General features: G+C 65.4%; 3 protein-coding genes across 6 annotated transcripts; 1 reads left to right on the top strand and 2 right to left on the bottom strand.

Annotated features, from left to right (window-relative positions):
* Nucleotides 1–532: 532 nt before the first annotated feature.
* On the bottom strand, nucleotides 533–4,474 carry CNPY2 (canopy FGF signaling regulator 2). 2 transcript variants are annotated; one of them, XM_055696851.1, is made up of 6 exons: nucleotides 4,249–4,474; nucleotides 3,164–3,288; nucleotides 2,734–2,849; nucleotides 2,230–2,427; nucleotides 1,879–1,975; nucleotides 533–1,077 (listed from the first exon to the last, which is right to left on the bottom strand). In XM_055696851.1, the coding sequence occupies exons 2-6, from the start codon at nucleotides 3,261–3,263 to the stop codon at nucleotides 1,034–1,036; spliced, it is 555 nt and encodes a 184-aa protein (XP_055552826.1). In that variant the 5' UTR covers nucleotides 3,264–3,288; nucleotides 4,249–4,474; the 3' UTR covers nucleotides 533–1,033. The 2 variants fall into 2 exon arrangements, with proteins under 2 accessions (XP_055552826.1, XP_055552827.1); XM_055696852.1 differs by lacking the exon at nucleotides 4,249–4,474 and adding an exon at nucleotides 4,211–4,233.
* Nucleotides 4,475–4,918: 444 nt separating this feature from the next.
* Nucleotides 4,919–16,369, bottom strand: PAN2 (poly(A) specific ribonuclease subunit PAN2). Of its 3 annotated transcripts, none has more exons than XM_055696594.1 (26): nucleotides 16,250–16,369; nucleotides 15,258–15,558; nucleotides 14,596–14,765; nucleotides 14,274–14,394; nucleotides 14,103–14,180; nucleotides 13,677–13,944; nucleotides 13,097–13,439; nucleotides 12,444–12,540; nucleotides 11,727–11,846; nucleotides 11,425–11,544; nucleotides 11,223–11,351; nucleotides 10,857–11,056; nucleotides 10,296–10,438; nucleotides 9,840–9,946; nucleotides 9,262–9,360; nucleotides 8,691–8,767; nucleotides 8,024–8,165; nucleotides 7,643–7,780; nucleotides 6,889–6,948; nucleotides 6,671–6,761; nucleotides 6,435–6,592; nucleotides 6,207–6,350; nucleotides 5,820–5,999; nucleotides 5,597–5,690; nucleotides 5,293–5,490; nucleotides 4,919–5,213 (listed from the first exon to the last, which is right to left on the bottom strand). In XM_055696594.1, exons 2-26 carry the CDS (start codon nucleotides 15,537–15,539, stop codon nucleotides 5,179–5,181), a joined length of 3,594 nt encoding a protein of 1,197 aa, XP_055552569.1. In that variant the 5' UTR covers nucleotides 15,540–15,558; nucleotides 16,250–16,369; the 3' UTR covers nucleotides 4,919–5,178. The 3 variants fall into 3 exon arrangements, with proteins under 3 accessions (XP_055552569.1, XP_055552570.1, XP_055552568.1); XM_055696595.1 differs by lacking the exon at nucleotides 16,250–16,369 and adding an exon at nucleotides 15,955–16,203 and having other exon boundaries at nucleotides 10,296–10,435; XM_055696593.1 differs by lacking the exon at nucleotides 16,250–16,369 and adding an exon at nucleotides 15,955–16,202.
* Nucleotides 16,370–17,312: 943 nt separating this feature from the next.
* On the top strand, nucleotides 17,313–19,108 carry IL23A (interleukin 23 subunit alpha). The gene is made up of 4 exons (XM_027800432.2): nucleotides 17,313–17,867; nucleotides 18,001–18,099; nucleotides 18,575–18,700; nucleotides 18,813–19,108. Exons 1-4 carry the CDS (start codon nucleotides 17,691–17,693, stop codon nucleotides 18,957–18,959), a joined length of 549 nt encoding a protein of 182 aa, XP_027656233.2. The 5' UTR covers nucleotides 17,313–17,690; the 3' UTR covers nucleotides 18,960–19,108.
* The last annotated feature ends 1 nt before the right edge of the window (nucleotide 19,109 follows it).

Genomic DNA, 19,109 nt, shown 5'->3' with positions numbered 1-19,109 from the left:
GTCGGTGCTTTGGTGTCACTCGGCTGTGATGCCGGCCCAGCCCCGTGACATCACCGGCACTCGGCCATGTGCTATGAGGTCACCGGGGCCCCATGACGTCATCCCACACGCAGCCGCTGGGGCCGGAGGTCACCCTGTGGTGGTGACGTCAGGGGGCGGGGTACGGCCGCGGGTGACCGTCCCCGCTGACCCCGGGGCATTGCCCCGGTGGCCCTAGGGTGGTGGTGCCAGGGGCCAGGCACAGCCGTGGTGTGGGGGCTGGGCAGCACCCTTGGGGACAGGACCCCCACGGTGCCCCCGTGGTGGCTGCCACCGGGGCCAGGTGACACAGCTGACTGGGGGCTGCCAGAGGACACTCGCCCACCCCGAGGCTGAGCCAGGGCCGGGGGATGCCGGCCAGGCCACACACGAGGGAGCTGGTGGCACCAGAGATGTTGCCGGGACACAGGGTGGGGGGAGGGGGCTGCCACCGGCATCTCCATGTGCCACTGTCCCTGTGCCTGGCCCCACACACACAGGAGCGAGACCTGCCCTCGGGTGGGCCCGCGGCACAGCTGCCGCACAGCCCCTTTATTGCCTGCAGCGAGGGGGGGGGGGTCCCACAACCGGCCCCAGATGCCTGAGCACCCCACCCTGGTGGGGGCAGCTGAGCCCCGGTGTCCCCTGCCGTGTCCCCTGGCTGGCAGCCTGCCCGCTGCATCGTCCCAGCAGGAGCGAGGGCCCGGCCCCGGCTCCGGTGGCTACCCTGTGGGGAAGCGAGGCCGGTGTCCCGGTGCCCCCGGTGTCCCGGTGCCCCCGGTGTCCCGGTGCCCCCGGCACCGCAGCTGCAGCGGACGGACAGTGAATAAATAGGACAAGAGCACCAGGCCGGCTGCTGAGCCACGGTCTGTCCCAGCACGTCTGCTGGTTCTGGTGGGGACGAGGTGAACCGAGAGGTAGGGGACGTCTGGACGGAGCCTGGCACCATCCTGGTCGCACAAGGCCGCCAGGGCAGGTCGGCACCGTCCTCTGGAGGCAGCCAGGGTTGTCTGTGTCACAGCTCATCGTGCGGGATGTGGAGCGCGTGGTCACACAGGTCTGCAGTGACAAAGAGCAACACACTCAGCATGCGGCTGAGCCCCGGGGGACCCATCCCTTCCCCCTCATCCCTGGCCACTGCAGCGTAGGGATGAGCCACGTGCAGTGCACCGGGGCCAGGCACGCCGTGACCCCGCGCCCAGGGGACACCTGCGCTTCCCCCTCACTTTGTTCTGCAGTTAATGAGAAACGCGGCGGCTGGGACAGAGCTGCTGGCCCGGTGTTTCCCCAGGCCCAGCAGCCACAGCCGCTCGGCAGACCCCCACCAGCCTGGGGCAGGCAGGAGGTACCGGCCGAGCCCCAGGGGCAGACCCCCAAGACCCTCCCTGGGGAAGGAGCGTTTCCCCCAAGGCGTGAGCCTGGTACAGAAGGGACCCACCCTGCAGCGCAGGTTACGTGGCCACGTTCATTAATAGAAAAGCACAAAGGTCGCGCCGTGCCCTGACCCCGGGTATTTGTGAGCTGGAAATAGCCCTGTGGGAAGGGAGATGCCGCAGGGCGGGCGCCCGGCCATTGGCTGTGCCAGGAGCCAGGAGCCCTGTGCCGGAGCAGCCGGCACTGACGGCAGCTGCCCTGGCTCGGCCCCAGGCAGCACAGCCAAAAAAAGCCACATGCAGCTGGGCAAGCCCAGGGAGCTGCACCCTGGCGCGGGGCTAAGGGACATCGGGGAGCACCCGCAGCTCCTCAGCATCCCCCCAACTCTGGGCCAGCAGCTCCTCCTCTTCCAGCACCGATGGAGCAGCTGTGAACCCCCAGGGCAGCAGGAGATACCCCTCCCCAGGACCCCCCAGCCCAGCTCACCCGTCCGCTTGCTGCAGAGCCGGTCCTTGACGTTGTCGGCCTCGTGGGAGAGGAATTCTATGAGTTCGTCCTCGTACTCCTCGGCAATGCTCTCACACTGCAAGGGGAGCCACTGGGGGATCAGCCAGCACCACCAGCACCCGGGGGAGCCCAGAGCCAGGCCCCCCCCCCAGCCCGGGAGCAGGTTCCTTCCCTCCAGCCCCAGGAAGGACAAGGGGAAGCAGCTGGGAGCTGCCGGTGGGACCAGCTCAGCCCTAGAAGGGCCACGGCTGCCCAACACAGCAGGTCCCACCACCCAAAACCTCTGCCGAGCCTCAACAGACGCCATGAGAACCCAGGCCCTGCACACACCGCAAACTTCAGGCTGGAAGCCACGTCTCCATCGATTTTGACCCCGGAGAGGTCCATCTTGGTCCCGTCGTGGGAGATCACCCGGACGTAGCTCTTCCGGTGCGTGGATGGATCCACTTTTTCCCCATATTCCTTCATCTTCTCGCACACCCGCTCCAGCAGCTCTGTCAGATGTGCCTCCGACCGGGCGTAGGGCACCTGTGGCAGGAGCGAGAGAACAGCGGGGTCAGGCCTTCGAGCGTGACAGCGGAATGGGAACACTGGACCAGCACCTTTCCCCGGGAGCTGGGGAGCACCAAGAAAGGGTCAGACATCCCCATGGATGCTCTGGGGCCGCGCTGGAGATGAGCAGCTGAGGAACGGGAATTGGGGCCCATCCACCCGATGCGGCTCTGAGCCCTCTCGTCTCCCCTGGCCTTTGACACGCGGCCGCTGCCCCACTCCACCGCAGCCTTCACCCGCTCACCCGGCACCGCGGGCCCGTCCCACTGGCAGACTTCTCACCTCCACAACCGACTGGCTGCCGTCAGGGTTGATCCGGAACGAGCCCATCTGGATGGTTTTCCTGGGGTCGACCTGGGCGATCTCCCACTCCAGCTCATCCACCAGTGCCCGACACGCTGCAGTGGACGCAGGCGTCAGCGGCCCGGAGCTAACAGCATCCATCTGCCTCAGCCCCTGGTACTGACACACCTGCGGCTACCCAAAGCCGCTGGGAGGAACCGGTGTAACTGGTGCTGCTGGCCAATGGAGACGGCGTGTCTGTGGGGAGCAGGTCCCCAGGGCCCTTCGGGAGTGTTTGCCCATCCGAGCAGGGTGAACGCGGACAGGCAGCAGCCACCACAGGACAAGGGGGTCCCACCAGCCGCCCCAGGCCCGCACTGTCCCATCCTGTCCTGCCCCAGCCCCGCTGCCCTGCCCCAGCCCCCCACACCTCCGCAGTGCAGGTCCTGGCTCCGGCGGGCGCAGGCGGCGGGCAGCAGCGCAGCCAGGGCCACGGCCAGGCAGAGCGCGGGCGGGATCCGGCCCCTCATCCTCACGGCTCCGCTGCTGCGTCACCTGCGGGCACAGGCAGCTCCAGCCCGCAGCCCCCACCCCCTCCCGGCTCCCCCGAGGCCCACACCCGGCAGGGCCCCCCCAGCGCCCCTGTCCCCCACACAGCCCCACTGCCTGCAGGGCTCTGTCCACGGCACTCCCCTTCCCGAAGCCCCCCCCCTCTGCAGGGCCCGTCTGTGCCCCTGGGCACCACAGGGACCCTGCCCTATAGGCTTGAGCCCAGAGCCCCCTCCCCTATAGACTTCAGCCCGGAGTCCCCTATAGAACCCCCTCCCCTATAAGGTCGACCCCAGAATCCCCTACAGAGCCCCCTCCCATAGAGGCTTGAGCGCAGAGACCTCTAGAGTCCCCTCACCTATAGAGCTGAGCCTAGAGCCCCCTCCCCTATAGGCTCGAGCCCAGAGACCCCTTCCCCTATGGACTTGAGCTCTGAGTCCCCTACGGAGTTCCCTCCTCTGTAGGGTCAAGCCCAGAGTCCCCTGTAGAGCCCCCTCCCCTATAAGGTCGAGCCCCGAATCCCTTATAGACTTGAGCCCAGAGACCCCTACAGAGTCCCTTCCCTTACAGCATCACGCCTAGAGCCCCCTCCCCTATAGGCTTGAGCCTAAAATCCCCTACAGAGCACTCTCACCTATAGGGTCAAGCCCAGAGTCCCCTATAGAACCCCCTCCCGTACAGGCTCGAACCCAGAGTCCCTTACAGAGCCCCCTTCCCTATAGGCTCGAGCCCAGAGACCCCTATAGAGCCCCCTCCCCTATAGGCTCGAGCCCAGAGACCCCTATAGAGCCCCCTCCCCTATAAGGTCGAGCCCAGAGACCCCTATAGAGCCCCCTCCCGTACAGACTTGAACCCAGATGCCCTCACAGAGCCCAGTCCCCTCCAGGCCGGCGCTCGGAGCCCCCGCGGACCCCCCGCCCCGCCGGACCGTGCCCAGAGCCGCGGGCCCAGACGAGCCCCCCGTACCGCGCCGCGCTCCCGTCCCGCTCCGCCGCCCCCCGCCCGGGCCGGCTGCCCCCGGGCTGCCCGCGGCACCGCCCGGCCCGCCGCGCCGCTCGGCCCGGCCCGCCGCGGGGCAAGGCCGCTCATGGAGGGCAGCGGCGGGCCCGGGCGGGGCGGCAGAGCCGGTGGGACCGGCCGGGTCGCTCCTTGGCCGGCGGCGGGGCCGCCCTGCGCGCAGGCAGCGCTACGGGCAGCCCGGGGAGAGCGCGGAGGGCCCCGGCGCCGCCAGGGCCCGGGCCGCGTGGCGCTCGGCCCCGGGGGGGGCGGGGCCTGGCGTGACTCCGCCCCCTCCGCCCCGCCCCCGGTGCCGGCCTCGCTCGGGCCCCGGTGCCTCCCCGCCGCGTCCCCTCTCCCAGCTCCGTTCCCAGTGCCGCCGCGTCCCAGCTCCCCGTGCCGGCCCCGCTCGGGCCCCGGTGCCTCCCGGCTCCACTCCCGCCCGGGGCCCGGGTCCTCCCCCGCCGCGTCCCCGCTCCCGGCTCCACTCCCGGGGCCAGCCCCGCCCAGGGCCCGGGTCCTCCCCATCGCAGCCCCGCTCCCGGCTCCCGGGTCCTCCCCGCCATGTCCCCACTCGGGGTCCAGCTCTTCCGCGCCCTTTCCCCGGTGCCGGTCCCGAACCCAAGGAGCAGACGGCGGCACGGGTGTCCGAGGTTGCTTTATGAAGGCGCCCGGGCCGGCGGGCGAGGTGGGGGGGTCAGTGATTCCCGGTACCGGCAGGGAGAGGGAAGCCCGGGGCACCGGGCCCCGGGGAGGCCCGGGAAGGGGGGGGGGGGGGGGGTTGTTGGGCAGGGTCGGGGACAGCCCCGTCCCCGCTGCTGGTTCCTTCCAGTTCCACACGTGTCCGCCTCCCGCGGGGGGGTCCCAGGGCTGCTCCTCGCTGGGGGCCAGGGGGTCCGCTCACAGGGCCAGCACCGGGGGGTACACGGCCCCATCTGCCGGAGAGAAAGTGGGGTGAGGGGGGGGGCGGGGAGGGGGGCGGCGGGGCACGGGGGGGCTGCGGCGGTGCCTTACGCTTGGGGCTGCTCTGGCTGTCGGGCTCCGGCACCTTCCAGTCCATCTTGCGTCCCTTCTCGTAGAGACCCTTGAGCACCTTGCGGAAATCCTCGGGCTCGGCGCCCTGCGGGCTCAGCTCCAGGTACTTGCGGTAGAGCTGCAGCGCCGTGCGCGCGTCCTCGATGCTATCGTGGGTCTCCCCCTGGATCTTCAGGTCTGCGGGGACAACCCCCGGTCAGGGAGGGGGCTGGCAGGGACCCCTGGGGAGGGGGGATCTGCCCCCACTCCCATCCCTCCCAGATCCAAGGGTTCAGCCACTGACCCAGGAAGTACCAGGCGAGGAAGCGCAGGGAAATCATCCTCTTCCTCGGGATGTGGAACAGGTAGACAGTGTCAATCACCTGGTCTTTGGGCACCTGGAAAGCGGAGAGGGTCCTGCTGCCAGGGCCACCGCGGGGGGGCAAGCCCCAGCACTGCCCCCACCTCCCGGCCGCACCCCGAGACCCTCATGGCCGGGCTGAGGGAGGGGGGCTCAGCACTGTCACCATCAGGTTGATGACACGGAAGTCCTTCTGCAGCCCGTGGCCCACGAACTTGACTCCCACATCGATGAGGAAGCGCAATTTCAGGTAGGTGGATTTGAGAGTAGTGAGGTGCTTGGAGGAGATCTTGGCATCCAGGTCTCCCGGCTTGATCCCCGAGTACTGGGTCAGGTAATCCACCACCTGCAGAGCCCAAGGCCTGTGGAGGTGTGGCTGGGAGGGCCGGGGGGCAGCCGTGGGGGGCTGCCCCCTCCCCGATTCCCCTGCCAGCATCCCACGGAGGGCACCGTCATTATTACAGGTGCCCCTCCGTGGAGCGGGAGGCAGAGTGGGTCCATGTCCTCCCTGTGGGGCTGAGGAGCTGTGCGAAGCCAGGCGGGAGCCCCGTACCTGCTCTTGGGTGGAGATGTAGTCATCGATGAAGGGGATGCCCTCGTTGGGACCCTGCCCGCGCACACACGTGATCCTGGCCACTGACATCTGGCTGGGCTTGATGGTGGATTTGGTCCCGTCACTGCGCAGCTCGGCCTCCTCCTGCCGTGGGTGAGGACAGCGGGGTGACCGACAGCACCCAGAGGGTGCCCCGGCCCCCCAGCCCCCAGCGCGGGGAGGCCTGACCTCATTCAGCGTGACAAACTCGGCGTCCAGCCCCACCAGGTCGCCCGCCTGCGGCATTTCACTCAACATGAGGGGGATGAAGGTGGCGTGGCACTTGCGCTGCTTGCGAGCCAGGGAGGCCTCCGCCAGCAGCACACTGGCTTCGATGGGGTTCTTGACTGCAGGAAAAGGGGAAGGGAGATGAGCCACGAGCCGCCACCACTGGCCACGCCACCACTTCCACCCCAGACACTCACTGACGAGGTTGTACTTGGCGTTGAGGTTCCTCCGGGCGTAGTAGAGGATAGCTGGCACCTTCCAGCTCATGTCGAACTGCACCGCCTCGCACTGTGGGGGAGGGGGGGGGGGGGGGGGGGGGTGTCAGTGCAGGGACAGCCTGGTGTGGGGTGCTCCCATGAACAGCAGGAACCCCCCCAGTGGGGTCCCCGCTGCCTCGACAGCCCCGAGTGCTCACCTTATCCACTGGCTCGATGAGGAAGTCATTGAAGAGGTACCACTGCTGGTGTGTGACTCCCTGGGGGGAGAGGTACAGGCCTTAGGGCCCCCCCCCCCCAGGCAAATGCAATGACTCCTCCACCCAATTACCAGGGAAAGGGGGGTGTGACAATGCCATGTGGGAACTCCCGCCCTTCCTGGGACACGGTGGGGAAATCCCTGCCGGCCTGGGTGGTGACCACACGTACTTGAAGCCCTCGGGCTGGACAGGCACAGTCTCTGCCCGACTCCTAACCAAAACTCCACGGAGATGCAACAGATAAGAGACAGGGATGCAGCCTTGACACACTCTGGGAACTCCTGGCTTGGGCATCTCCACCAGACAAGGACTGCCCAGACCAGCCCCCTTTTCTCGGGCAGGGCGAGGATGTCCCAGCCCTTACCTGGAAACACAAGGACAAGCTGGCAACGTGCCCGTCACCAGGAGGAACCAGCCTGAGTGAGTGTGGGAAGAGTGCTCCTCCAGCCCTTCCCTGCCCGCAAGGTGCCTGAGCGGCTCCTGGCTGTGAGGGCTGCCTAGCACGCTCAGCCAGACGCTCAACGTTTGGCTCAGGGACCCAGGAACGGTTCCCATTAAACAACCCGATCCCCCAGCACGCTGTGGGCGAGAAGCCTTTGGCAAGGCAGGACGCCGGGGAAGCAGGGCTGCTCTCAGCAGCCTGTGGGTCTGGTGGCTGTGGGTGGGAGAGCACCCATCCCGCAGGGCTTCTCACCTCCTTCCGTTGGTGGTAGGTCTCTCCCACCTTGATGTGCCCCACCAGGCTGCCCCCCGTGCGGGAATCCAGGATGTGGACAACAGTGGCCATGAGATCGTAGATGTACACGGACTCGGGGTCATCAGTTGGGCTCAGCTGCAGGAGGAAATGTCTGAGCTCTCGGCTGTCTGCCAGGCCTCCAACCCAGACCCCAGAGCTCGGATATGCCGTCTCACCAGCAGCCCGGAGGTTTCCACCCCCGCCTGAGGTGTCTCTGAGACAGCCTCGTCATCTCTCGCCCAAACACACTCGGCAGAAAGTGGTTCTGAAGCGGTTCTGCTCCCACAGCCCCACGTGCACACAACCACGTAGTCCTAGAGGGATCTCGTCAGCCTTTACCTCATCGGTCTCACTCCAGTTGCAGACATCGAGCTCCTTGCTCTTGGTGAGCCTCATCTTGATGGCGTGAGGGATCCAAATGTTCTTCAGTTCCTCCACAGAAGGATACGAATGCCCCGTGTCAGGGTTCCCCAGCTCCTTCCTGCATGGGGAATCATGGAAAGTTGAGTCAAAGGGAGCCACAAGACGTCATCCAGGCCAACTTCTCCGGGGCAGGATTCCCACCATCCCACCCGTCCACTCGCCCACCCATTCCTAAACCTTCTGCAGGGCAGATGGGGAAGCCACAGCTGCACCACTTCCCCACACCGGCCTAGAGCAGGACCCTGGGAAAGGTGGTCAGCTGAAGTTGGCCAGAAAGGGCTCTACATGCTTCTGGGTCTTTTGTCGGTCTGAAAAGGGAAGGGGGATGAGGGCTGGGGGCTCAGAAGTGGGGCACAAGGTGGACCACGAGCGGTATCTGAAGGAGATGCTGCGCAGAGCACCCATACAGGGTCACAGTCTCAGAGAAGCAACGAGACTGTTCCAGTTCAGAGCCCGAGGGCAGCTACAGACAGGTGGATTATCAGATTATCAGACAAGAAATAGCCCTGAGCTCTCCAAGGCCCAGAGAACAACGCAGAAAGTGTCACTGCTCAGAGTCGCCACCCCAGGAAGGGTCACCTACCACTCTCCAAGAGAGATTTCTTTTCCTTTGGTGATCTCAAAGCCTCCTCTCTTCATCATGGCTCTCTGAAAGGCATACTGGCAACGAAACACAGGCAAGCGTCAGCGCGGAGTGACAGGCTGGGCTTGGGAACACGTGGGTGACAGCCAGGCCAGAAGTGGGGAAAAGACAAGGACTTTAAAGCCGGTGACAAGGAAAAAAAGACAGCGAGGGAAACCCAACTGTCCGCCCGCTCTCTGCTGGGCTCGTGTTCTGGGAAGCAGGCACTGCCTTGCTGCTCCTAGGTCCTGGGGGCCTGGGGGAATGCAAGAGCGGCTCTACTGCAGTCCCGTCAGCTTTGTCATGGCAGATCTTGTCTTTTCCAACTCCAAACGCACGGCTCACGCTACAAGCGTGACCAAATACCACCGCGTCCTTTGTGAGCAAAGTAGGGTGATGCTCAGGTGGAGAGCAAGAGACTGTTAGAGACAGCGCGATCAGAGTGAAAACACCTCCGGCAGAACTGGACACGCAGCAACCCCCATATGCCAGGGAGAACAAGCCTGCTTCTGCCCCGAAGTGTCTCCCCCACCTCAGCCTGTGTCTTCCAGAAATCTGCCTCCTTGGAGCTGTTCACCTCACAGTTAATGACCAGGACGTCCGGCAGGCAGCGGATGTTCCGGGTCTGGACCTGCAGGGAGAGTAGGAAATGGAAACTGGATGGAAACTGGGCAGCACCGAGAGCCCTGGAGAGGCTCAAAACCAGATTTGGCACGGGCTACCCTCTTCCCTCCTCCAACGCCTTCGCTTGCGGAGCCTCCTCCCCACTGCCTGGCTGGGTTCCTGGTAGCTAGGGGTGCTGCAAGAGCAGGTGTGCTCAGCTCCTGGGGTGTTTTCCCTCTGCCCCCTACCCCAGGGGGATTGGGCTGGGATCCCCATGACCTGCGAGACACATTCCAGTGTTCAAACAGCCCAGGAAATACCCCACGCCATTCCAGCTTGCCATCCAGGCCAGGAACCGAATCTCCGGCATCCACTCAGGAGGTTCCCCACTGACTAATGGAGAAACTGCCCCGACTCAGCCGGTGGCACAGGGTGCTTATACCCTTCTCCCACCTGCCCTTACAGCCTGAGAGGTGTGACACGCTCGCACCCCGCTCCTGGGCTCACCGTGGGCTGGTACTTCTCACAGTTCTCACACCAGGCTTGCGTGTTCTGCTCCAAGCAGATGCTTCGCTTTAAAATTTGAGCAAACTCATAATCTTTGACTGGTTTTTCTGAAGGGAGAAAGGAGAATAACGTCACCTTCCGCACACAAATCTTTACCAACTTAGCTCAGCCAAACCTCTGGGGTTTTCCTCACAACCACCAGCGAGAAGGTCAACCCCCAAATCTGCTTTTCTGTAGCCAAAAGCTCGGCTGGTTGGAAACCCATCCCTAGACCTTGGCTGCTGGGTCTGCCGCAGCCCAGGACGGACCACTGCAGTAGCTCCTCACAGCAGGTGTCTATCACCTGGTAAAGTCACAGCTCATTAATACGGACGACAAACCCCGCCTGGCCACAGAAATGCAGCAGCGTTAAAACACGCCAGGCCCTGCCCTGCCCTGCCCACCCCCGCCTCTTACCAGTGCTCTCGGGGTAGGAGAGGGTAAAGAGCAGCGTGGAGGACACGCGGACCGTTTCCTTGCCACAGCGACACATGCTGCAGTTCTCCATCTCACAGCTGAACAGCTGCCCGATAACCGAGTCCCCCGAGGACCCAAAGCTGCTGGAGAAAAAAAGAGTACCGGGGTTAGCAGGATCCCAGCAATCCCTGCGGAGCAGAGCTGGCTGATACTGTGGGCTGAGCGCTGGGGACCCAAACATCTTGGGCTGCACAAGGGCCGTTCAGGGCCAGCACCCAAATTCCAGCAGCTCTTGGGGAATCAGCCATACGGCTTCTGGAGCCAGTGCCCTCCGTGCAGCCCCGACCCCCCCCAAGCTGGGCTTAGGGGGGACAGAGGTTCAGCCCAGGGTTCAAACCCTGCCATATGGGAGCCTGCAGCTCCACGTGTTCCCATGCAGCCCTCAGGGGCAGGCGTAAGTGGCAAGAAAGTTCCTTCTTGAGTGATGGATGGGGCCGCTGGGAGCCAGCCCCCCTCCCTGGTGTGGTTGTTCCCTGCCCTGTCCCCAGGCTAGGGACTTACCTGCTGCCAGCCCCCCGATATGCCTGTGGTCCCTCCTGCTCCTGGGTTTCCTGGTGCAGTTGAGTAAGGATGAAACGGTTCCAGCTCTGAATCAGCCGCCCCAGGTTCACCTTCCCTGTGGCTTCGTCCGAGTCAGCCAGGATCAGCCCCAGCGCTGAAGCCTCTGGGATTGTACGGAAAGCCCGCAAAAAGTTGCTTCCCTGGGGATGGGGCAAGAGTGGTATGTCACCGAGGTCAAGTGACAGGAGTTTCCATGCTGTCTGATGCCATCACCCCAGGACCTGGCACCACCCAGATCCTGCTCCTCTGTGATCTCTCTAACCCCCAGCCTGCCGGCCTCACGTCACGCCTGGGCTCACCACGGACCTGGCAGGGGTCTCCTCGGGACAGGTCCAGCATGTGGAAGAGCAAGCCCAGCTCGCAGCCCAGGCAGAACTCCTTCTGGCACAGGTGGTTCTGGACAAGGCAGCGAACTGGCTCCAAGAAATATAGCACCTGCCCGAGACAGAGCAGTCAGGGGAGGTGCCAGGGGTCGCGGTGGGCTGGGCAGGGCTGGGGCATCTCCCACCTGGATCATGCAGTTGCAGTAGGCGTTTGGGATATGGGGCTCCAGGCCCGCAAACAGCGTCTTGTTGTAATGCTTGAAGTCAAAGTCTTCCAGCCCCAGCTTGGAGTATTTGATCGTGACCTAAGCAGAGACATGATGTGTTAAAGGGACACCCTCCCACAGCAGGGGACAGCGGCACAACACCTAGGTGCTCCCCACGGAGACAAGGGCAGGTGCCTGGACCCATGCGTGTCCTTGGCCGCAGACAAGCCCAGCCCAGGGACTCCCAGCTAGCCTCCCACTGGGCCCCAGAAGGCCACTACCTTCCTGTACTTCTTGGCCACCATGTAGAGGTGTGGCTCCTCTTCCCGCCCGATTGGGGACTCGGGGACTTGGCTGAAGCTGTCAAACTCATTGTCCGTCTCTTTTAACCGATAGGGAATCTGCAAGGGGGAAGAAAAGGAAAAAGCGGCTCAACCCTGGTGGGGAGAGAAGTCCCATGTACTGAAACAAGCAAGTCCTGGGCTTTCCTGCCACCCCGAACGAGCAAAGGAATAAACCAAAAGGAGGAGGGCCCTCCCTCAACCTGCACCAGGCCTCCACACCTTCCCTCTCACAAGGGACTTGTCACTGTGGGAAACTACAGTGGTGCTGCGGGCAAGGGCAAAACACAGCAGTGTTTTCCCAAGGGCAAGGGACGTGCCATAAACCTCCAAACCGGACAGCTCAACTCTTTCCTACCACAGAGCGAGCTATCGATAGAACCGGGATTCTGGCCCAAGGGGGAGACCCCAGCCCTCCCCCAGGGCTGGCTCACCTGCCGACGCTGCTCAAGAAAAGCTGTTGCCTCTAAACTCTACACCTGCCCCCTGCAACACCCCCAGCCAGAGAATTTCATCTCAGCCCTGTCCCTCATCCCTGTGGAAAGCTCCGAGATCGTTCAGCACGCAGGAAGAATTCCATCCCTCCCAGAACTGCAGACCCCTGCTGCCGGTAGAGGTACCCCACGCCCCACACAACCCCCTCCTGAGAGCGGGTACCTGGTTGCGGAGCTTGGTCCTTGGGTTTGGGGCGTAACCGATGAACCCCACTTTCTTCATGGTGCGCAAAATCTCGGGATCTACCGGAGGGGCTCGCCTGCAAAACACACTGCGACTCGGAGGCTGCTCGGTTTGGCGGCAGCGTTTAACCCAGGGCCTTGCTAGGTGCGCTCAGAGACCCACCAGTGGGTCACGAGGGGTTTCCCCACTCAGTCCTTCCCTCAGGTTCATCTTCCACGGCAAGAAAAACACTTGGGCTACACCAAAACACGGCAGCAGCGCTGGGCGCGGGCGTGTTTGGGATAGGGCTCAGGCAGAGGAAAAACAGAGTTTTCACACAGGCAGGATGCAGCCAGGATCCCACTGGGATCTCCCCACTGGGAAGACCGTACCCAACTGTCTTCAGACCTGCCCGGTCACCGCACCTCAGCAGTTAAGCTCCACCATGGGGAACTTGTCTTGCATTTCGCAGGGCACGTGACCAGGAAGGGCAGCACCAGCCACAAGAGGGGGGACACTGGGGCGGGGGGGGGGGGACACACACGACCAGGGGGAGCAACAGAGCCGCTCTCCTGCTCCCAAGGGGACCCAGGGGAGGGAGAGGAACTCTGCCAGGGCCAGCTTTCCTGTGCTGGTTTTTGCTGGTAAATTACCGGGGTGCCGGGGCAGAGTTTGCAGCGGGCCAGTCGGAGAGCAGGGTGTCGCTAGTCAGTGGCACGGGGATAAGCGAGAGTGGTACAAGGTCCTGATTCCAGTCCAAGTGGGGCAGCGTGTCCACGATGCAGGGCAAGGCAAAGTCAGTCTCTCGGGAGTAGGTGTTGAAGGTGACCTCGGGGGAGTCAGCCCAGAGGTGGACACATCCCTCCGAGTCACCAAAGGCCAGCGCCTGTTTGCTGGCGGAGACGTCGAAGGTCATGATCAGGGGCCCAACGGTGTTCACGTGGAAGATGTCAGCAGGGTTGGCGAGGCCGGTGGGCTCGCAGAACTGGCACTGACCTGCGCGAGAGGGTCAGAGCAACGTGGCACCAGGGAGCAGGTGGGCAGCCGGCACACGGCGACCCAGCACGCCTCTTGCTTATGGGGGCATTTGAACCGGCTGGGTGCAGGTCAAGAGCGCTCAGCCAACTCTATCCCACTGAGATGTGACCCCGAACCTGTGGGATGCCGTGAGCGTCGCCCAGCTCTCGCCCGGGGAGCGGAACCCAGCCGGGTGGGGGATGCAGCTTCGCCCACCTGTCTGGGAGATGATGGCCAGGCGGGAGGTGTAGGTGGGGATGAAGCGGAGGAAGAAGGGATCGATGTGGACCTGCAGCGGGGTGGTGGCCCGCATCATGCGCAGGTCGTACACCTTCAGGAAGCGGTCACAGGCGAGGCCGTTCATTCGGCTGGAGAAGCCGCAGGTCACCAGCAGGTTCCCGTGGACATCAAAATCAGACAAGCTGCCCGAGTACGCGTCAAATTCATGCTCTACCACAAACGTGCGCAGATCGCGCAGAGAGACCTGGGAGGGCAAGACAGGGGTGCTGGGTGCCATGCAGGCAGCTGCCGGCTACTCGGGAGCCCCTTGAGCTCTGGGAGAAGCTGGACACCAGCGCCAGGGTATCCCAGAGAGAAGCCAAGCACCAGCAGGGCTGCCAGGTTGGATGAGGTTGGTGTTACCTTCCCCGAAGTGTGCCCACAGAAAAAGAAGCGGTTTGATTGCCTCATGATGGTGATGCCAGGAACCTCCACGGTATACTGGGAAGGAGGCAGAAGGGCAGCATGAGCAGGGCTGAGCCCCAGAACCAAGCACCTCCCTGCACCAGGGAGCAGCCTCCAGCCCGGCTGTACCTTCTGTGTCTCCTGGACGGTGTTGAGGTCTATCTCGATTACATGGTTCTGCAGCCCACCAACGAGCAGCGTGCTGTTGTCTGTCAGCAGGAGACTGTGCATGTCCTCAGACTCGTCCATGCTGAGGGAGAAGGGAGAGGACAGCCCTCACACTCCTGCCTAGCTTGGGGAGGCAGCAGGGAAGGGGGTGGAGGATCTGCCCTCGCCCTCCCCCACATCCAGCCTTCACAAGCTGGCAGAGGGGCCGGGACCATCTCCCCTGGGCACAGGGGCAGCTCATGGGGCCGGCACAAGCCACCTACTGCCAGGGGAAGGCACTCACAGGTAGTCAAAAATGATGAGGCCTCCCCGTGACATGTATTTCAGGTTGGTTTTGGTCAGGAAAAGGACACCGTTCTCCAGGCTCTGGATCTGGCGGATGTCGTCATTGCTGTTCACTTGGAAGGAGGAGTATCGCTCCAGCGTTGGGCCAAAGAAAGAGGTGGCGTGACCCTAAAACCAGCCGGGGACAGGCTTGTCAAGACCTGCCCCAGCTTCACTTGGATGCAATCCAGGCAAAGGCTGCTTTGCCCTGCGCCAGCTCCCAGGTGCAGGCAGGCTATCGGTCACCTCACAGCCTGGCCAGCCTACAGGGGTCTTCCTGCCCCACTGTGTGCCCCAAACCAAGGAAGACTGCTCAGCCTTTTCCCTTTCAGGCAAACACATGCAGGCACTAATAACGACCTAAAAGCTCCCACACATCAGGGAAGCAAAGTTACTTGAGAAGCACCAAGAGGCTCATGCTCCGAGACACATCAACCAGCTCCAGGCAGAAGCTCTGCACTGGTGCAGCACAACCCCAGCTTGAGCAGGACTCTCCAGCTCAGCCCCACACCGAGCTGCTCTCCCCCCACAGCCCACTCATCCCCAGGGTTGTGAGAACGGTGCAGCCAGCCCAGCTCGGGCTGCAACCCTCCCTGCCCCGCTGCCAGAGTGGGCACCTACCCCGTGGTTCCCAACCCACAGCATCTCTTCGTGCAGGTCAAAATGGGAGACAGAGACAGGCACTCCCACTTCGGAGACGGCGGTGTGCAGCTCGCTGTACATGCCCTCCATGAGGTGCACAGAGTCCGGCACCGCGATACCCTCTAAAGGCACCCCCTCAGGATCCAGCTCCACGTTCTGCAGCAAGCTGGGGTTGAGATGGGGGTCCAGGACAGGGTCCAGCGCGGGGTGGAGGGGGGGCGCATACTCAGCAAGGGAGGGGTTGAGACCTTCAAAATTCATGGTGAAAACCAGCGTCTCCCTTTGAAACAGAAAAGGAACTAGGTCGGTCAGTCAGAAACACCAGGGCCTCCCAATTCTTAGAATCGGCGGCAGAGGCCCGGTGACTCCGAGGGATGGAAAAAGCGGCTGGAATCTCCAGTGAGTGTAAGGTGCAGCGCTCCTGCCAGGGCCACCGGCAGCACCCAGCTCACACAGGCAGCGTGGCCGGTAAAGTCCCGTCCCAGGACACACTCAGAGCCCCGTCACGGCCGGGAGCCACCGGGGGAAGGAGCCCACAGCAGCCCCACGGCACTGGGCAGCCTCCCCAGCGGGTCAGACCCACTCCCGGAGCTCAGGGCTCCCGGTGACCTCGCCGCCGCGGCCTGCCCCGCCCCCTCCCCCGCCGCGGGAGGCGCCGGGCCAGTTCCGCACCCACCTCCCTTATCTCCGCAGGCCGGCACCGAACCCACCGGCGGTATCGGCGGCCGCAGGCCCGCGGCCGTTAGCGGCGGGGCCGGGCGGGGCCGGGCAGGGCACGGCGCGGGGCAGAGCACGGGGGGGGCCCAGGCCCGGCCCAGGCGGAGGCCGCTGAAGGGCCCCGGCCCTCCCCGCCGCGCTCCGAGCGCGGGGCCGCTACCCACAACCCCCCGCGCTCCGGCTAAGCATCCCACAGTGCCCCGCGCCCCGGGGCGACGGCGCCGTTACCCACAGCGCCCCGCACCCGCCGGTACCGAGCAGCCGCGGGCAGAGCCCCGCCAGGGCCGCGATCCCGGGCTCGTCCCGCTGCGCCGCCACGGCCGGGCCGGGGCCGCCGCCCCTCCCGCCGTCGCTATGACAACCGCGCCCCCCTCACGCCCGTCCGGCAAACCCGCCCGCCCCTGAGACTGGGGGACCAATGGCACCGCGGAGTCGCGGGCACTGACCAATCAGAGCCTGAGGAAGGCGGGACTAAACGTTGTGGCGGGTAGTGTGCGGGACGGCGCGGCGGAAGGGACAAAATGCCTCAAATCGGCTGTCTCGGGGCGGCGGGGGCGGTGCGGCCCCGGGGGGAGACTGGGCTGGGCAAGCTCCGATGGTGAAATGCTCCGGGACCCCCTGCGGCCGCCCCCGGCACCGCACAGACCCTCGGGCGCTGCCCGCCGGCTGCGGCACCTGTGGCCCCGCGCTGCCCCGTGGCCTTCCATGGTGTCCCACGGGCGTCACGCGGCGTCCCCGGCACCCCGGGGGATCCCTGTGTCCCCAAATTCCCCGCAGTGTCCCGCCGTGTCCCCTGCCGTCCCACGGGAGTCCGCTGCCATCCCACGGGGTTTTGCTGGTGTCCTACGGGGGTCCACTGCTGTCCCACGGGGTCCCTTGGCGCCCCGCAGGGTGCTGAGCCCCACCAGCCCCGGGACCCCCCGAGACCCCCCTCCTCCCCCTCCCAAAGCCCCCGGGGACATGACACCCTCCTCACCCCCCGGAGCGGGCTCGGCCGCCAGCCGGTGCCCGGGGAAGGCCGGGGACAGCCCCGCCGGGCGCGAGTGGGAAGCGCCGCAGACGCCCCGACGGGGCCGCCGAGATTGCGGCGCCGCGGGCAGCACGGCCCGGCTCGGCGGGGACCGGGGCTGCCGGGGTCCCAGGGGTGGCGGCCGGGGGAAGCCCCGCCGGGGCACCGAGGCCCCGGGGAGCCGCCAGCTGCTGCGCCGATGCTGCCCAGCCTGGTTTCCCCGTGCGCCCGGGGGGCAGATGGGGACATCGGGGCACACACACCGAGGACACACCAAGGGGACACCGGGGGGACACTGGGGACACACAAAGGCGACACCGGGGAGACGCCGGCGGGCTCCGGAGGGGGTCCCGCCCCGCCCGGGCTCCCCGGTGCGCTCGGCGGGGCGGCCCAGGTGCAGCGGGCGGGGGTCCCGGTCCTGGCCGTGCCGCTGCCGCCGCGGTGCCCCCGGGCGCGGAGCCGCCAGGAACTGCCCCGGGTTTTCCTGCCCGTCCCGTCCTGGTGCGGCGCAGGGCCGGGCGCTGCGGGGTGCAGCCCGGGGACCCCGGCCCGGTATCGGTTCTGCTTTCGAGGGAGGCGGCGATTTCGCAGTAACGGGGGGCGGGTGCCACCTGCCCCGGGGATTCCCCACCTGCCGGCGCCCCATAAGAGCCCGGTGGTAGCGCCGGTGGCGGCACCGACCGGTCATGGCTCCGCTCCACCACCTCTGCCTCTGCCTCTGCCTCCCGCTGCTGCTGCCGCCGCCCGCGGCCCCGGTGCCGGTCCCGGTCCCGGCCCCCCGCACCGACTGGGCCGCCTGCAGGAACTTCTCCCGGGATCTGCTGCAGCTGGTGGCGACCATCAAGGAGCCGCATCGAGTCCTGGTGAGCGGATGGGGAGGGGCAGGGGCAAAACGGGGGTGATCGGGGGTCTGCGGGGGTCCACAGGCACTAGAAGTTGCCCCGAGGGTGCGGGGTGCTGGGGGAGGTGGGAACCCTGCTGACTCCCTGCTGCCAGGAGGAGATTCACCTGAGCATGGAGGATCCCAAGAATTGGCCCCCCCGGATCGGCTGCAGTGATGCCTGTGACCCCTCCACCCTGGACACCAACAACACGGTACCGGGGGCTGGGGGGTGCTGGGGGGGGGCGCGGCGGGACAGCCAGGGGGTCTCAGGGGTGCTGAGGGATGTACCTGTGGGTCCCAGGCATGCCTGATGGTCCCAGGGATGCTGGGGGTCCCAGGGATGCTGAAGGGTGCACCTGACGTTCCCAGGGATGCTGAGGGGTGTGTCTGTGGGTCGCTAGGATAATGGGTTTTCCCAGGGATGCTGGGGGTTCCAGGGGTGCTAGCGGTTGTGCCTGTGGGTCCCAGGAATGATAGGGGTTCCCAGGGATGCTAAGGGATGCACCTGACATGCCCAGGGATGCTGAGGGGTGTGCCTGTGGGTCCCAGGGATGCTGGGGGTCCCAGGGATGCTCGGGGTTTGCAGGGATGCTTGGGGGTGTGCCTGTGGGTCCCAGGGATGCCGGGGGTTTCCAGGGGTGCCAGGGGATGTGTTGGGGTCCCCAGCTCACAGCCCACTCCTCACAGCGCTGCCTGCAGCGGATCCTTCAGGGGCTGCAGCACTACCGGGTCCTGCTGGGCTCCGACATCTTCACCAACCGCCGCCTGCCCACGCTGGAGTCCACGCTGGACCAGCTGCTGGGCCTCGTCCAGGTGAGGGGCTGGGGGGGCGGGGCAGACTTGAGGGAGCCCATTCCCCTCAAGGCCAGGGAACTGGGGGCCCATCACCGCGGCCTCGGGCCCCCTAACCCTCCTCTCCCTGCAGCAGGAGCACGGCCGCCCCCCGCGCCCCACCATGGCTCCCAGCGAGGCCTGGGCACGGGCATTGCTGCAACGCTTGGCACTCCAACGGCTCCAGTCCTTCACCACCATCATGAGCCGCGTCTTCAGCCACAGCGCCAGCCCCCGCTGAGGCCGTCCCGCCTGCGGACCCCCCCTGTTATTTATTCCCCTCCCCACTGAGGGACTATTTATGTGTGATGCTCCCTATTTATCTCGGGTATTTATGGGTTTCTAATAAAGGTCGGAAGCAGAGGAGCAGCTCCCTGTCTACGGCGCAACA

Source organism: Falco cherrug, chromosome 19 (assembly GCF_023634085.1).
Source record: "Falco cherrug isolate bFalChe1 chromosome 19, bFalChe1.pri, whole genome shotgun sequence".
Lineage (NCBI taxonomy): Eukaryota > Metazoa > Chordata > Aves > Falconiformes > Falconidae > Falco > Falco cherrug.
The sequence above is the reverse complement of the archived record's forward strand: the minus strand, read 5'-3'. Positions and strand labels throughout refer to the sequence as shown.

Excerpts from the sequence above, each read along its gene's own strand:
- PAN2 (XM_055696594.1), bottom strand. The coding sequence starts at position 15,539 with ATGAATTTTGAAGGTCTCAACCCCTCCCTTGCTGAGTATGCGCCCCCC. Across the intron at positions 7,781-8,023 it reads ACTGGAGTGAGACCGATGAG|CTGAGCCCAACTGATGACCC; the intron begins GTAAAGGCTGAC and ends TTCCTCCTGCAG. Across the intron at positions 6,000-6,206 it reads ACATCTCCACCCAAGAGCAG|GTGGTGGATTACCTGACCCA; the intron begins GTACGGGGCTCC and ends TGGGCTCTGCAG.
- CNPY2 (XM_055696851.1), bottom strand. The coding sequence starts at position 3,263 with ATGAGGGGCCGGATCCCGCCCGCGCTCTGCCTGGCCGTGGCCCTGGCT. Across the intron at positions 2,850-3,163 it reads CCAGGACCTGCACTGCGGAG|CGTGTCGGGCACTGGTGGAT; the intron begins GTGTGGGGGGCT and ends CGTCCACTGCAG. Across the intron at positions 1,078-1,878 it reads GCTCTGCAGCAAGCGGACGG|ACCTGTGTGACCACGCGCTC; the intron begins GTGAGCTGGGCT and ends TTGTCACTGCAG.
- IL23A (XM_027800432.2), top strand. The coding sequence starts at position 17,691 with ATGGCTCCGCTCCACCACCTCTGCCTCTGCCTCTGCCTCCCGCTGCTG. Across the intron at positions 18,100-18,574 it reads CCCTGGACACCAACAACACG|CGCTGCCTGCAGCGGATCCT; the intron begins GTACCGGGGGCT and ends CACTCCTCACAG. Across the intron at positions 18,701-18,812 it reads AGCTGCTGGGCCTCGTCCAG|CAGGAGCACGGCCGCCCCCC; the intron begins GTGAGGGGCTGG and ends CTCTCCCTGCAG.